This window comes from Mytilus galloprovincialis, chromosome 1 (assembly GCF_965363235.1).
Source record: "Mytilus galloprovincialis chromosome 1, xbMytGall1.hap1.1, whole genome shotgun sequence".
Classification (NCBI taxonomy): domain Eukaryota; kingdom Metazoa; phylum Mollusca; class Bivalvia; order Mytilida; family Mytilidae; genus Mytilus; species Mytilus galloprovincialis.
Window position 1 is genome coordinate 51,433,317 of NC_134838.1, and position 18,063 is coordinate 51,451,379.

Consider the following 18,063-nt stretch of genomic DNA (forward strand, 5'->3'; position numbering starts at 1 on the left):
GGGTTAGGACCCCCCCTTTTTTAAAATGGCTGGATCCGCCCCTGTTTTACATACATTGGGGACATATATTTAGCTCCCCATGCCACTAAAGTCATGTATGCTTAAGGCCTTTGGCATGTTTACTACAAAAAGACAAATAACATCAAATGACAAATATATATATGTATCAACATACAAAGGGACACAAGTCTCACGACCGAATAACAAAACACATACGACCATACATATACATAACATATTCAAGATTAATTTTACTTATTCAGTATCACACACTTACCATGACGTCTATTTGGAACCACGCACGTACAAAGAAGCTAAAGACTCATGTGATAGAATAAATGCCAGCTTATGTAAATTGACTGCTAGTGTCCAGGAAGAGCTGTCCGACATATTTTCAACTGATGATTACTACAAACCGTACATGTAAGTTGGTATTTTTTTTTTACTAATTTTGATACATATAAATCTTTTTCATTAACTCATTTTAAATTTATAAGGCTGTTGAGTGATCATGATGTTCGCATTACGAAAACCGAACAAATGATCTACAGTAATAGTAATTATAGTTCAAGTTACAAAGGACTTTGACATATTTTCTGTGAATATTTTGTTTGTTTTATGAAATTTAACAGCTCTTTTTTTAAGAAGTTCAATAACCAAAAATGATTCTATGCTTTTGTGTTTGTGTGTATGTTTATGTTTATGTTTGTGTGCGTTTATGTTTATTTTGTGATGAAGCCGGTGTAGACGAAATAACCAACAACAAACAGCACATAGCATACATACAATAGAAAGAGAAGCTAAGTAGTTACCATACATGATACGCGCTGCAACAAACAAACGTCTCAAAGTCATACTGAGGCATTCAGAAGGAGCAACAACTCCCACTTCACTACACGTTTATGTCATCATATACTGATGTGTTAATTATTCAAACCTCAGCGCTGTGCGAATGAATACATGTAGAAACTTTGTCAAAAAATAAATAATTAAAAATCAGTTTAGGTAGGATGAACCATAAATAAATATTTTAAATACATGTACAATGTCCTGTTTATTGAAATACTGCTTTTTGGTCTTTAGTTTGTGGCCCAACTGCCATTATCATGCCACAATAAATATTTAAATTTGTTTTGCGTTATCAATAAGAAATAATTCTCAATGAAGTATAAAGGATAAAAATGTCGTCGAAGAAAACTAGGTACTGATGCTGAAAAATCGTTTATGTTCAATATGTTTTAGGGAAATTGCTTTTTGGACAAATCATAATGGTAGTAAAGCTTTACTGACTGAAGGACAAGAATACTATTCAGAATTTCCCACCAGTGACGACGGTGAAGCTGGATTTTGTATATATGCAATTTATAACAAAAACACCACCGATTTTCGATGGGTTCCTACAGAGTGCAATACTGAAAGTATTAGGATTGGGGATTGCTGTTATTTTGGAGTAATGTTTCAAGGTAATTATATGGTAACGAAATCTTTTTGTGTTATTGTTTTTTCCAGAGTGTTTTTGTGGGAATTTGTTTTGTTTTGTCGTAGACCTTTTTCTTAGCTTTATATTTCTTTTCTATGGCTTTGTTATTTTATCTTTTTTTGTTTTTTCTTGTTTTTGTGTGTGTTTTGTGTTTTGTGTTTTTGTTTTCTTGTTTTATCATTATATGTCACACAATACTTAAAAAAACCCAACGTATAAACAAAAGAGGCCGAAATCCGTAAATACTAGTATTACGTGGTGCAGTAGATAGACTATTTGAATGGAAAACATGCATAAAAGAAAAATCTCCAAGGTAACAAGTACCAATCAGTTAATCAATCTATCGTTTTTTACATTTCTTAATCATCAATGTGATAAATGATTTTTTTAACGTAACAATATCTTTATTGCATATTTGCTGTAACAACACTAAATTTATAGCTTATAACTTAGTAAGAAGAAATTTAAAGGAAATTATAAAATGATGTAAATGTATTTTTTTTTAATTAAACTGAGAAGACACATGGACGGCCACCTTATATCTTGATGAAGTTACACACGAAACAGCTCAAATAATATGTGAAAAGGATGGTGGAGATCTAGTCAATGCAACAAAATTTCTCTATGATTTGAAAGTTTCTCTTTTTAATGTTCCTTGGTCAGACACAGGGTAAGGATAACAAGGCGATTAACATGATTTTTATTGGTTAAAAAAATAACTGTATATTATTTTTAAAGGTTGATGTTTTCCTAAATCGAAAGCAAAACTTGCTTGAAAAAATTCTGTTATAGGAATTTTTCTTAAACTTTCTGATAATAAAAGATGAAAATTGTAACTATGATTTGCTCTAATATTCATTTGTAAATTCATTTGACGTTGACCTATATTATCCTTATTCTATTTTTCACAAAACAACAACACAAAACACGAGAACGATTTTGCGTTTCTGTATTTTTGCTTATGCGTTTTTCTTTACCTTATCGTTTCGCCCTATGAAACATCAAAGTCGAATCTTCGAATTTTCTGCAAATGGCCATCACAAAAGAAAAGCCGAAGTAAACTAATTAACGCAAACCAAAAATAGAAAAAGACACCTTTATAAGTAACTTCATTCATAATAGACAATTTTGCACCATAAGGTTTATATGTGTTATCCAGTCTTCTTTCAGATGATGAACGGTCTTTAAATTATGACAAAATGCTGTTATCATAAGATTGTTTTCAACCAAAACTGATTAAATTCATTTAATCTGAAGAGAAAAAAATACGTCAAACATTTGGACAAACAAAGTTAGATGGTTTTTTTTTTAAATAAAATAAAATAAAAACCTCAAAATTTTTACGAATATATATACAAAGTCAAACTTGAAATAAAACTGAGGTATATACTTATCACCATAACAAATAAATAACTTATTGTCATGACATGGACCAATAATAAAAGAAATAAAGTTGTTATTCAAGTTTGTTATGAATAATTAGAGTCGTAACAACTTATATTGAGTGTATATTATTGTATCAGATCTGACTATGTATTCATCTCAAAAGTAAATAACTACTTGTATAACACAATCATATCTAAACAAAATCTTAACCAATGCCATAATATGTCTTCATTGCCTTGTCAAGGTTATATATAAAGCTTAATTACCAACTCATAATTCTCAATCGTAAGAAACATATTTCAGTGTTCCAAGCTTCTGGACACAACATGCTATGCAAGTAGACATTGAAACATCAACTTTCCCGAACGATCACGTACAAAGCAAGGAGAGTGCATGTGTATATGCCGTTATACAGTATGATCTGTTTCAATTACCTGAAATAAAATTCTTCGCTGACTCATGTAACTCAAAATATAGTTTTATTTGCATGAGACAAACCAATAACGTTTCTCCTGTTATGACTGCACTTACAGGTTAGTAATAATAATAATAATGAAAATTTATAAAGCACCCTATTAAAAAACAATACTTCAATTACTCTAGGGCGCTGTACATTCACATGGTTATTTAAACAAAGACAAAAACATAAAACATACATCGTGTCAGATACAAATACTGAAATAAAAAATGCCTTAGTACCATATTGTATTAGAAGTTGATACAAAACAAGTAAAGCCCGTAAAAGAGAAAAGAAAAAATATAATTAAAAATCAATGCGATAAAAATGAGTTTTTAGCTGAGATTTAAAACACTCTAGGGACTTGCTTTGCATTAAACTGTTCAGGAGATTGTTCCATAGAGTATCGTGGAGTATCATGAAGAACTTGGGATGATTTTTTTTGATTGATAGACCTCTATTTGTGTTCCCAACTTTTATATATTTTTGACTCTTTCGAGTGTATATGCTGAAGCGTCACCAGGAAACACGTGTTGCATTATAGAATTATTATATTCTAATGGCAGTCTTTCTTGCATTCATTCACATATTGGCTATATAACTGGTTTGTCATTTAGGGGCTATTTATAACTGACTATGCAGTATGAGTTTTCAAATTGTGGAAGGCCGTACGTTGACCTATAGTTGTTAGTTTTTGTGTCATCTGGTCTCTTGTGGAGAGTTGTCGTATTGAAAATCATATCGCATCTTCCAATTTGGTATTAACACAAATGTTTTCTATAAACCAACCAAGAATCTTGATGAATGACGGATATCCCTTTTTAGTAGTTTATATGAATTTTAAGTTTGATATTTGTGCCTTCTGTTGCCTTCTATTAAGGAAGATGCTTGTATATGCGTTGATCGTTTTTTTTTTATGAAACAAGGTTCGACTAGTTCCATAAAATTAAGGAGAGGAATACTTGTGCAAAATTTAGAGATCTCAAATTCTTGAAGCATCTTCGACATATACTTTTAAAATATAACGTTAGAAATTTTATTATTAGATTTAAATTTTAATTGTCACAAAAAATGTCAAATCATAAAAATACTGAACTCCGATTACAATTCAAAACGGAAAGTCCTTAATCAATTGGTAAAATCAAAAGCTCAAACACCTCAAACGAATGAAAAACAAAAGTCATATTCCTCACTTGGTGTAGGCATTTTCTTGGTTTGAAAATAGGTATACATGTAACGTACAGAAATTATTATATTAAACAGGTGAAGCCTATTACATGAGGTGGGTATATAGTATGTTTGGTTTCCCATTAATTGAATACAGTGGGACATCTTACAGCGTAGATGAATGTATGGATAAATGCTTCAGCCTCATGCACAATGGATACGCATGTTCAGGTTTTGAGTACAGTTTAGGCAACTCTACCTGTCGTTTCCTCGAAGCAAATTTTCAAAACGATGCTACTAAATATTATATCACGCCATATTGGGACCATTATATGCTGGGAAGCACAACACGTAAGATAACTAGCAATTTACATAACCCAATGGAAATGTGTAATTATCTAAGCTTCTTAATATTTAATTGAAAATGCAATTAACTCAACATAGATATGAGTATAGAAGGTTATGAAACAAACATTGAAGTAAAAAAATAACCAATTAGGATATACCCTAATAATAGATCCATAGTTTACACAAATGTTATCTGTATACCTATGTCTTGAACTGTCTCATAATAAAAATGACTATACATATTACATGGGTTTTTTTTTACTGAAAACAGTACAACTTCAATATTTCAGTCAGAAAGGCAATTGTCTTCACGTACATAAATTGTAATAACTTAAATCAGCTCCAATCTGTATGATCTTAATAATCGGACTACAATTTACATTTTCTATAACAAAATCTTATCTACATATAACATTAGGTTATCATGTCCAAGATAACGTACATCAATACTATATATATTTTTTATTTTTATTTAGATTTCTGGACACCGAAGTAACTTTTTTTTTCTAAAGTAATAAAGAGACGAAAGATACCAAAGGGATATTCAAACTCATTAGACGAAAAAAAAAATGACAATGGCATGGCAAAACCCAAACAACAATAAAACAACAGTATACAAAGGACAACATAGAAAAACCAAGGACTAAGCAACTTCTTAAAAAAGAACCATATACCATTCACGTTTTGTCCTGATAATTGAGAACATCAAAGATCTCTCAAATTAACAAAACACTCAAAATAAATAGATGTTCGGGCCTATCAAAACGATTAAAACATTAGACAGTATGCATTTGTAGGCACCTATCCAAAGTAAGGAATATGTTGTTTAGTGGTTGTCGTTTGTTGATATGTTTCTACGCTAGCCAATTTGACGCCCTTTAAAGTTAGCTGTTCGGTGGAAACCTGGGCTCCGTATTTAAGACCGTACTTTGAACTACAATTGCTTATTTTGTAGACATTGGGACTTCTATAGGGAGTTGTATCATTGGCACTCATACCCCATCGTATTTATATTTAATTGATATTACTAAATAGAATCACGGACGATGTTCATGTATCTAAAAACTCCTTTTAATGGATCTCTTTCAGCAATTATAGGAGGTCCTGTTGTATATGATGATGAAGTTAGCACAACATCAGAAGGCAGTAGTGAGAGTTACAGTGATGAACGTGTACTAACCTCGTGTAAATTTATAAACTTTCGACATTACTACTACATGCAATTTTACAGTTGTCTTTTTCCATTGGTCGTGGTTTTGTCAAATCTCCTTCCTATATACTTTTTAATTGCTTTTCAATTTTCCTCATTTTTATTCATAAAAGGTATATGTAGAGATCAAAGTCTTAAAAAAGAAACAAATCCTCATTTCTTGTGTCGTATCGTATCGGATTATTTTTTAAAACTCTTTCGTAAATTTTCTTTTTATGTTTTTTTATATTTAATGATACTCCAATGTTTTTACATGTTCGATCAGTATTATAATGCATACAACTGAGTAAAGCTCTAATGATTGAGAAACTGTTTTAATACTGTTTTCAGACAGGTATTATTTAAACTAAAATCATTCAAAATTTTATTAATATAAATGAAAATGTATATATTGTGGTGCACGCATTTTGTCTACATAAGACTTTTGACGTAATAGTTAAAAATACAAAATCGAATGAAGAACAGTAAAGTCTAACACATAAAAAAAGTATGCCATAACTGGGACAGTTCATCCATCTTGGCATGTGGGTAGAATCTTCTCTGCGTCTCATAATATATACATTTTATTTGAAATGCAGTTACAGAAAATTACAGAACACATACTGCAGGACAAAAATAAAAACATAGGAAAAAATCATCATTACCATTTTTTTTTTAAATTCAAAAGTAAATTTTTCCAACAAAACTTCCAATGTATTCCAATTTTATTTTTTTAGCAATACAAGGGATTTTTTCTTTGCATGTAGATGACTTATCCATAACATCCGGTGAAAGTAGTGAACATTTGAAACATACAGGTACCACCTCATGTAAGATTTTAAACCATAAAAGAACATTCTCTCGTAAGGGTACGTGATGTTATACATTCTAAATTAACACAGAGTTACTCGTCATTTTTTTTATATACAATTGGTGTTTTTGTAATAGAAACAGCAACAAGCAACCTCAACATAAAAACAATAGTATTAAAAGCTTAAACACCAAAATGATATATCCTCTTAAAAAAAGTTTTAAGTCCGTCCACCGTATATACAAAATTAGCAAACTATTGCTTATATTTGCTGTTGCAATTCAAACTTCGAAATCTTCGGCAGCTGTGTAGTAAGGGAGAAACTATTTAATTTTTAAGGGTTGCATCCTTTTGAATCAAAACGTTTTTTTAGAAAACACTATTACACCCAACCCGCCTTTTTAGTTGAATTGTCGTTCCCTAATTTGAATGAGTGCAATGCCCTATTCTATACATTCGCACTTTATCATGTCAACTTTTATTTGAAAATTGACTCTTCTCTGCTAGTTTTTTAAATGAAGATATCTTTTGGCCTCTTTAACATGAATTCAAATACGATAAAAATCGCATTTATTAATAATGCACATGGATTTATTTATTTTCTTTCTTTATCTAGCTAAACAAAGGTACGGACCGGAAAATAAACCATCAGTTGAAGGTTGGTATATTACACAAATTTAGCTGTATGTTTCGAAACAACTTTGAATTGCTTATCCCAGCATTTAGATGTAGCATACTCTGCTCCAGTACTGACCGTCAAGAAACTCATGTATTGCTCATTCTTTAATATTCGATGTAGTTTTTATTTGTTTGTACAAAATAAATGTTGTTGTTTGTCTTTCATTGGTTTTTTTGTCATATGCTATTGGCAGATCTTTTCCTGCGTGTATATTTATAATATTTAACAATAATACTTGTTGACTTTGTTTATAATAAAAAGAACTAGAGTAGTTAAAATGCAGCATCAGACATTTGAACATTACATGTATATCTTATCTTTCCTTTTCACAGGAATTACATTTTGGGGTATAGTTTTAGCAATAGGAGCAGTCACTAGTTTTGGTGGTATTTTTCTGATTATACATAGAATTTTGAAAACACCACATTCACATGATGTAAGTTTCAATGTACATTTTCTAGTGTGAAAAATCTTGAGAAATAAATGGCAAAACAATGCGTTTTTAAGACATTAGGTACTATTAAAGTGAGGCATGGAAACTTTATCTTTAAGAAGCATAACTCCTTTGAGAAAAGCATACCGAATCACGTAAGATCAGGAAGATTTTACCACGGAAATATTTGCCACTTTTTTGAAAGCATAACATTTTGAATTTAATCTGAACTCAACTTTCAATATCATCTAATTATTGGAAGATATTGGACAATGAAATAGCCTTAAAAGTTTGTGATAAAAATTTATCTTCATAAATTTTATAAATTGAATACCAAACTAAATATAATATGAAACAAGCAATATCGGCAGTGTTATGTTAACTTATAGCTATTATAGTGTATGACATTACTACTTCATTTTGCATTGTAAACGAAACATATGTTTATAAAATTTAAGTCAAATATTTTGAACATTTTTTTAGATGATTCAAGTTAGTATTGACGAGCCGGCTCTTAAGGAAGATTTTAAAGGATTATTTTACCTCTTATTCCTTTAACAGTTGGACACCTAGCGATATGATGTTACCTCATGTAAACAGTTTCACAAATATGTAAAACAATTGTCCCTATGAATCGGAACATAAAACATATATTTCTGATAACACAGTTTAACGAATAATTTCTTTTTCAATTATTATTTAGAAATAAATTTTGATCAGTATCGTCACCGGTATTGTTAACCTTTTTTATTGACTTTCTGGACTCTATCATAAGGAGAGTGAACTTTCTTTTGTTTTGGTTCATTGGATATCGCAATGGGGAATACAGTATTCTAATACAATTTTCTTCTTTTTTCCACATAAAAAAGCGTTCCACCAAAGATGAGGTCATGATCTACATGGAAGATTGCTTGTATGTTGATGTAGCAAATCCTGATGAATGGACCGGCATGGAATATTCGAAAGCTCAAAATGTTCCACCAGAAAGCTTTTTTGGAATTATTACTATTTTAGAAAATGAAAATACAGACTTGATAAATTGAGATAATAATGTTACACAAAGGAATGTTTGTGAAAATATAAATATTGAATATAAAAAAAATAAACAATTTTGTTGCATTTAGTCAGATTCTGATTGATCAATAATAGAATCATTGAATTATCAGGATGTTATAACGTATAAGTTTAAACAAAAGAGAATGGTTTGATTCTGGTTAGACTATATTTTATAAGGTGCAAATTCTTGAATATGACGTTATTTCAAGTGTCATCTTAAAATATAGGGGCTACTAACATAGAAAGTGTGGATTTTTCAAATTGTTGACCGATAATAGAGTGATCAGTATTAGGCCTTTGGTTATCGATTGGAACTCAAACCGTGAGTACATGAGAACTTGAGAGTCCAGGAAGCACTGATACGGTCAAACATTAAAAGAACGTGTCACCAAGAACCACATAATAGTATTCGAATACTTTTGAATGATATATGAATTCATCGAATTATTGATAAATTATGTTTACAATATCAAAATCAATGTGCATATTAAATAAGATATATAAAAAAAGAAGATGTGGTTTGATTGCCAATGAGACAACTCTCGACAAGAGACCAAAATGACACAGAAATTAACATCTATAGGTTACCGTACGGCCTTCAACAATGAGCAAATCCCATACCGCATAATCACCCATAAAAGGCACCGAAATGACAATGTAAAACAATACAAACGAGAAAACTAATGGCCTAATTTAATTGAAGAAATACAAAAAACAAATAGGTAACACATAAACAAACGACAACCACTGAATTGCAGGCTCCTGAATTGGGACAGACACATACATACATAATATGGCGGGGTTAAACATGTTAGCGGGAATCCAACCTTCCCCAAACCTGGGACAGTGGTATAACAGTACAAAATAAGAACGAACTATAAAAATCAGTTGAAAAAGGCTTAACTCATCAGATGGACAAACATACAAGTGGACGTGGCTGGGTACTTGTACATCCCAACAAAAAAGACACTAGGAACAGATCTGAGAGTACTCGCAGTTAACTAACAGCTAGTTCAAAGCCACTAGCAACTTATTAAAAAATCATGCACCTTAGAATAAATCATCAATCCGTACACATCCAACATATAATGGATTTAGTATAAAAACGTCATAAACAGTCAGAGAAAAACATGACCTTGTGCTATGCCAAGATACAGGTATCGACAGAAAGTATTGCTAATTCATATAATGTTGGAACGAAATGTTCATATAATCAGGAGGACCGCACAATTCTTCACTAATCAAAAGATAAGACTACCTGAGTTAATGAGTCAAATATATTACCGGACTCATTATCGAAATCTTTATATCTCACTATGTGACTTTAAAGGTTATCTATATATTAGAACTGTTACTCACGAATGTATTATTAGATTTCCCTGACGTTTAATTTAAGTCTGAAAGGGAATTCCGGTAATTGGTAAGCAAATCTATTTTACTGGTTACCTGTTTGACATACCAAGTCGATTTTGTTTTGCTCTCATCAGTTTTAAAGCACTAAATGTTAATATTGTTGATTTTTTTTCTTCTGAAAAATGGTCCACGACATGGACGAAGCACTTGGTGATCCAAATGAAGTCATAGCTAGGAAAAGGACAAAAAGACAATACAACTAAGAGGCAAGATATGAAAATGAACGACGAATTGTCGATATCGAATAAATCATCACTAAATGTATCGAAATCAAAAAGGTTAAAAATCAGTCTGAAAAGTACTTTTTTCAAGAAGAAACAAATTACTAGCGTTGTCATCAACGTAAAGATAGAAGAAAATGTGGAGAACAGTAATGATGGCTATAGCGAAAATGAACCCGTAATTAATCAGAATCCACTTGAAAACAATGAAAGTTTAATGGAAAAGCAAAGTGCAACATTACGTCCTCAAAGAGTTGCCGTAGAACTGGACATATTGAAACCGTGCAAACGTCCTATAAGAAATAACAATACAAAAACACAAGGAAACAAACCCTTTACCGATTTTTATCTCTGTGACAGAAGACCGATAACACTTTACACTATTAGGGTGAATTATACGAGACGATATCGTTTACTTAAAAACTCAGAACTAACTAGATCAAGATGTTTGATTTGTTTGAATTTTTGTTTGACACAGTAGTATTTATTCATTTAGTTTTCAACATATACATGGCATTTTGTTAAAGAAAACTGTGATGTTTTTTTCTTACGCTGCGTTAAGTATGCTTCATGTCTTGACTTGCAACTAGAAACTGACAATGAGGGCCGGTTAAGAACTAACTTTACTACAAAAAATCCTATTTTTACGAATTATTACTGGCTTTCCATTGTTATGCAGCAAATTTCCATTATTACAAATGTATATCAATAATGAATATGTATCTCAAAGTTGATACAATATTCCACTCTTTCCAAGAAAAGGAGGGATTTCGCTTTAATTACTTTTCATCATAACTTGCACTTAAGTGAACCAGTTGTGATGGCTTAACTATTTTTCCGTGAAAGATAAATGTATTTCTCTAATTCTACGCAAATTTATCCCTTTACGAACCCATTGTATAAAAAAAATTAATTAACGTGTATTTGCCGGTGATCTGAAAAGATCATTGGATGATTTTAACGGTCATGACCTTTTTAGCTAACTGGATGAATCAAAATGTGCTATGACAGGTGTTAATGAAATTGACAACTTCGTGCAATGTGAAAGGCACTCGAAGGGGATTTTCGGTTAACAAAAAAAGAAAATGTATTTTTAAATCATTAGAGAGAAAGATTCTTACATAGTTACTCGTGGATTATCGGATTTATCCAATCTCGCCGAGGCTCGGACTTAAAAATTGATAATTTAACTATCTCGATTGGATAAATCCGATAATCCACTCGTATCAATGTAAGAATCTGTATTTCTAAGTATTGATATAAAATGAAACATATGTTGTAACTTTATCTTTTATTTTTATGTCACCTGATATTTATTTAAAGCTGTTATCATTGTTACTACATAATTAAAACGGGAGAGATCAGAGAGGTATGTTCAATATTAATGTTTGTTAATTTTCATTTTAAATGTTAAAAAAAAAGTTGAAACAATTTAGTTCTGAAAACAAAAGTGCCGATGATTCTAATATGATGATAAAAAATAATATAAGGAGCAGAAATTGGCAATATCAATTAGGTAATTTAAAAAAAGGGATAGGTATCAGTCGTTAATTTGGAAAAAAAAGAGAAACACAATAAAAAAATAGCACATAAGATTTTGAAATTTTTTAAGGCATATATTTATCGCAAAAATGCAATTGTTTGGATGCTGTCAATATCATTCAATTTTCATTTTTTCGGAAAAAAATAAATGCTTTGGTCTAATAGACCACTTTCGATTTCATCCGTCACCGGAAAAAACTCGTCAATTATTAGATTTTACCAGATAGAGGGGCTCGCCTGTATCCCTGCACTATAAACGTTCATCAAGCGTCTTAGTGATTGTCCTTTCGAAGGATAAACTAGAAATAAAGATTGTTCAGTGGGTACTTAATCACAATTCCCTAATGACAGGGGTGCAGATTGTCAATTATGAGAATTTTATTTGCCGAATTATTCGTGCAATATAGCTTTAATTTATAGTTTTTCAACCACTCGCTCAACATGGAAACGGAAGTGACGACGCACCTAAACGCACGAGTGACGTTCACTAAAACCAAAGTTTTTGACGGAAATGCATCGAACTCGAAAGTTGTCTATTGGTATTGTTAGTAATCGTGGTATGATCAGGAATGTATGGAATTTTAAACAAATTTTTGAAATGAATACACCCAGGGTATGTTATTCCGGTGCAGAATTCTGTTCTTTATACGGGGTAAAAAACAATAAAAAATATACATAAAGAGGAACTTCTGCGACACATTTTCAAACACGGATGATTCGCTTATTCGATATAATCTATTCATCTGTTATGTTTATGAATTGTTAAGTAATTTTGCAAAATTAAAGAAAAAAATATTTTAGTTTTTAAATTCTACTTTAATTTTTTACATTCTACTGATTTTTTTTATTTTTTTTGTATTTGATTTTTTACCAAAAGAGTAATTAACCAATCAAGTTGCAGCCATGTTGTTTCATTAGAAATGTGTACTATTTGTCATTTGCACTCGCTCTGTTGGGTCGAGCCACAATACTGCTTTAATCAAGACCTTCAAAAATGCAACGGTGGTATACCGCTGTTCAAAAGTCATAAATCCATTAAGAGAAAACGAATCCGGGTAACAAACTAAATATGAGGGAAACAGACCAACTAAAAAAGGAAAACAACGAAAAACAAACGGCAATGCAACGTACACAGAAGCGAACATTTGTATAACAATTGCCAGATTCCTGACTTGTTACAGGAAATTTTAAAACGGAAGATAATTAATCTCAATACACAAAAAACATCGTTCAGTCAAAATGCTTTTCTTCATAGATACTCATTATCTAAGCTATATACAATGATACATTTAAAAATAGATCAACAAAAGTAATCTAAATTGGAAAGAAAAATCAAACATTTAAAAGGAGTTGTTAATTTATCCTGACATCTTTTATGGGTAAATCTGCTTACTTTAATGATTCAGAATATACACTATACCATTCCATAGACTAACAGGTTATTAAACACATAAGATACCGATATGTATAAGTCATAACGGTTTTTAAAAGTCTAAGAACCCAAATACAGTAAAGATCTTTGAAAAAAAAGAAAAATATACTGCCTTATAAACCAAGCAGACAGAACAGGATTTACTTTCCCTAGTGAAGTTTCTCATTTATTTAAAACAGTGTTCAAATTCTTTTTATCCGATACTTGTTTTTTGTTAAAATACCCCTCTCATGAGCTTTCTTTAAAATTATATCATTTAAATTATACGTTTTAATATAATAATACAAAATTAAACCAGTACATTCTTATTTTCTTTCACAGAGATTCAACATGAAAATTGGATTTTCCGTTGTCCTGATCGTATTAACTCTGCATATGCATGAGGTGAAAGGCTGGTATCGCAGTTCGAACAGTAAATATTTTGATATAATAAAAACTACATGTATATATACGGTTTCTCATACAATTGTTGTTAAATATCAATTCTTCACTTGTATTTGATTTAAAAAATGGGTATTACTATTTTTTTCAATACTGGATAACACCGATGACACATATTCAATATGGTCATACTCACTCACCGCTAGTTGGCTTATCACATTTCAATACGGACAAACAGTTGTATTGTGAGATCGAGTTATTAGTTTAGAAAAAAAGAAAGAGTAATGTTTTAAAATTAGGATAATATACTCATGCATGTATCCAGGTAAATCTAGATCTTTGCTGTTAAAATTTATATCTTCCAAGCTTGCACGCAGTATAAAAACATCAACCAATTTTCGATTTTTTTACATATCCGATTGATTGTTTAAGGTGTCAGACCACCAATTAAAAATCCCTATCTGTTCAACCAAATTTTGCAATTTTCACAGCTTTCTAAATATTTTACCTTAAGTTTAACTTCAAGGAAACCAGGTATATCCTGAATTGTACATGTATCACCTTCCTACATGCCAATTTTCAACCAATGTTTAAAGTCTTGTAACAAATTTCTGATTTTGAAAAGACAGGTACTACCAAAATAACTCCCGGTTTTCTGGAAATCTTAAATTAGTGTACTATGTAGCGCATTAATCCTGAATTTTTAATGCAAACTCATAGACAAGTGAATTTTGGCTCAAAATGGTCTAAATATATTTCCCTTTCACCAAAAGTTTCATTTCTGCAAATTTGTTGGTTAGTTTAAGTAAACAATGACATCAAAAGCACTATTTTGTGTCAAAGTAGGACTACTTTTACGTTCTAAATTGGAGGGAGTAATTGGTGGTCTGACACCTTAAGCATTAGCTAAATTATTTAGGAAAGAAATAATGTAAAAACAAAAGGGTTTATTCAAATTCGGTGTTACAGTTTTATATGTTAGACACCATTTCTTTTGAGATTTGAAAACAGGAACTTATCTTATTTCCTATTCACCATTGATCTGACTATTTCATTACACATTGTTTCTCAATGATGAAAATCAAGTTTTATATGTTCAAAGAGTAAATGGTATATCGAATTATATGAAGAAACATCCATTTACAAAGCAATTACATTTAGTTCCATTAAAAGATCTTTATCTATTTTTGACTTCCAAATTTCGGACAATATGTATAGTGGAATAAAAATGAATTATTCTAGCGTTATTTTTCTCAACAAAATTGAATAAAAAAATAGTTCATTCCTTTTCTAAATGTTAACTGTTTTTTGTTTTTTTTAATTCTAGGCGTATGTGGTCACCAACGATATGATCACAGATTCCGTAGTTGTTGCGGAGGAGTGATAACGTCAAAAGGTTCATGTTGTGGAACACAGTCCTACGATTATCGTTTCCGAAGCTGTTGCGGAGGAGTGATAACTTCAAAAGGCTCATGCTGTGGAACAAGGTCATACGATTATCGTTTCCGCAGCTGTTGCGGAGATGTGATAACTTCAAAAGGCTCATGTTGTGGAACAAGGTCATACGATTATCGATTCCGAAGTTGTTGTGGAGGAGTGATAACATCAAAGGGCTCTTGTTGTGGCACAGTTTCTTATGATCGACGTTTTCGAATGTGTTGTAACGGTCGCATTTGTTAAATGAAATAAAATGTGATCATTAAAACATATGTAGTTGCGTTTTTTCTACTCCCCGCTTATGAACTCCCTGGTGCATAATGTTTTCTGTTCTGTGTTTATGTATGATATTTCGTCCGTCTGTCCTATATCATTTTGATATTGTTTTCCTTTGTTGTTTACTACGAAGTTGTAGACTCATGAACTTGAAACTTTTCTGTCTAATTACAATTCTTACGGTTTACTGTTCATGGCAATATGATAGTGCGAATGGGGAATTGTGTCCTATGAACACTCATTGTTTTTTTTCTCCTGATTAATCAAACCGAAATATCACAAGCATTTTTTTTTAAATTTGAATTTTGAAAAAATACGCATTCCTTAAGTATCTTTCAAAAATAATTCAATACGTTTAATATTTTAATGTTTTATGAAAGAATTTTCATATTGTCAGAGAATTTGAAAGTACTATAATTTCACTAGGAGATTTGTACATGTATCCTGTTAATTCAAAAATTAAAGGTCAAGGTCATGTTGATGCGTTTGTGACAGTCATACAAGTTAGAGATTTAGGTAGCTCTAAAACCAGGTATAATCCATAATTTTCCACATAAAGAAATACCTATAGTTAGAAATTTGACATTTTTTATTCAATCGTTTGATTTTGCCATTTGATTAGGGACTTTCCTTTCTGAATTTTCCTCGAAGTTTTCGGATTTTACTTTTCTGCATTCAAAATTTTGTCAATCTAAGCGCAACAGTGATAAATGATTCAACAAATGCAAACCAGACAACATTTCACTGCCTTGTGGCTCAAAGGTCAAATTCAAGGTAATTTCTTGCCAAAGTGTTGTCAATTTAACCGACTTGTTCGATGAAATGTATAACTGTCACCATGGTACATTTATTTGTTTTCTTTCTCACGCAAAAAGTTTCAAGACATTATACCGAAACAATTCAGAATATGTGACATAGATGTTCCAGGAAATCTGTTTTTCTAATGATTTTTAAACATGTATTTTTATATGCAGACAAATACATTCATTATTTTCGAATGTTGTTGTCTTTTTGTGTGACGTTATAAGGCATGGTTGCCTTTTTATGTTTCGTTATAAGGCATGGTCGCTATTTATGTGACGTAATGAGGCATGGTCGCTTTTCATGTGAAGTTATAAGCAATCAGTTGGAAAGCAAGTTCTTGGAAACGTCCGTTGTCGTCAAGCTCTATCAGCAACAATAGCAGGGGGAATTAATTAGGTGGCGCTACAGTCGTCCGTAACGTCATAAAGTCCGCCAAACCAATTGGCTAAAAGATTAACGTTTAAAGTATTTTCTTCAACTTGTCATGCTTTTATTATAATTAAATTTTAAAATTTGTAGGTTTTTTGTATCAATATAATTTCTGTACGACATACAAATGTACACACATTATAAAAATAGCTTGTTATTGCTATTCCTTTATCCTGTCCGTTCTAAAAAAAAATAGCCATCTTTTTTGTTCGCCAAAAAAATCGATTTTTCCTAACTTGACGTTTGCGTATCCAAATACAGAAAAGAGCGATTATAATTTTAAATGAAACCGGGAAACCTATTTCAAATTTCTACACAACTTTGAAGCCATCAGTTTTTACTATTATAGATCAATTTTAGTGACCACCAGCCATGTCAATTTGTATCTGGGTTTAGTTCCGTTTCTACTTCAAAACAGTAAAGTTTAGCTTCTTTTCATTGTACCTGTTTCAAAAGTACTCTAAAATACTGATTTTATTAAAAATATAAATGAAATTTTGATTAAAAGTTGTGTTTTTTCACAATTCCGTACGACACCTGTATTTTAAAGTAACTAAAACTCCTTTTGATCCCCTACACAAATTGACGGTGACATTGTTTTCTTTTTTCAACATACGTCATTTAACGGTTAAAACAAAATATGTGTCAGGGTCATGTACATAGTAAAAATTTACACATTAGAAAAGTGAAACAACAAACAAAGATCTTCTTTATTGCGTTTGAAACTATCCGTCTCGGGAAATTCTGACAAATCTGACAAATTATTGTTAGCCTATTAGTGGAAGATATTAGCAAGTACAATGAGGGAATTGTGCAAATGACGATACAAGCATGAAAATTACCACAAAGCATCATTATTGTATATTTTTTAAGAAATAACTGCTGGTCATTAAAAAAAATATATTTTTCAAGATTTTCTAAAATGGCTGTTTTCTTCAGTTTGAAAATACTGATTTTTCTGGAAAACTTTTCTTTGAACTTCTTTTAGTAAAAAACAATTATTATGTTTGGCGGCTGCCTTCCTTACATCACATATTTATTAAAAAATGAATATTTGACATATCTAGTATTTGCGCATGCGCAAAAATGTTACAAAATTCTTTCCAAAACATTTGAACTATT

The 18,063-nt window shown here is 31.0% G+C and overlaps 1 protein-coding gene and 1 long non-coding RNA gene across 2 annotated transcripts; both read left to right on the forward strand.

The window, feature by feature from the left end:
* Positions 1 to 268: 268 nt before the first annotated feature.
* Positions 269 to 9,008, forward strand: LOC143080289 (uncharacterized). Its single transcript, XM_076256078.1, has 10 exons — positions 269 to 423; positions 1,243 to 1,463; positions 2,000 to 2,150; positions 3,170 to 3,399; positions 4,587 to 4,841; positions 5,928 to 6,023; positions 6,765 to 6,857; positions 7,455 to 7,496; positions 7,850 to 7,953; positions 8,820 to 9,008. Coding segments are annotated over exons 1-10 (1,368 nt in total). The 5' UTR covers positions 269 to 421; the 3' UTR covers positions 8,994 to 9,008.
* A 2,974-nt stretch (positions 9,009 to 11,982) lies between these two features.
* Positions 11,983 to 15,464, forward strand: LOC143080353 (uncharacterized). The gene is made up of 3 exons (XR_012979703.1): positions 11,983 to 12,009; positions 13,936 to 14,026; positions 15,323 to 15,464. It is a non-coding gene; the product is annotated as an uncharacterized LOC143080353 (long non-coding RNA).
* The last annotated feature ends 2,599 nt before the right edge of the window (positions 15,465 to 18,063 follow it).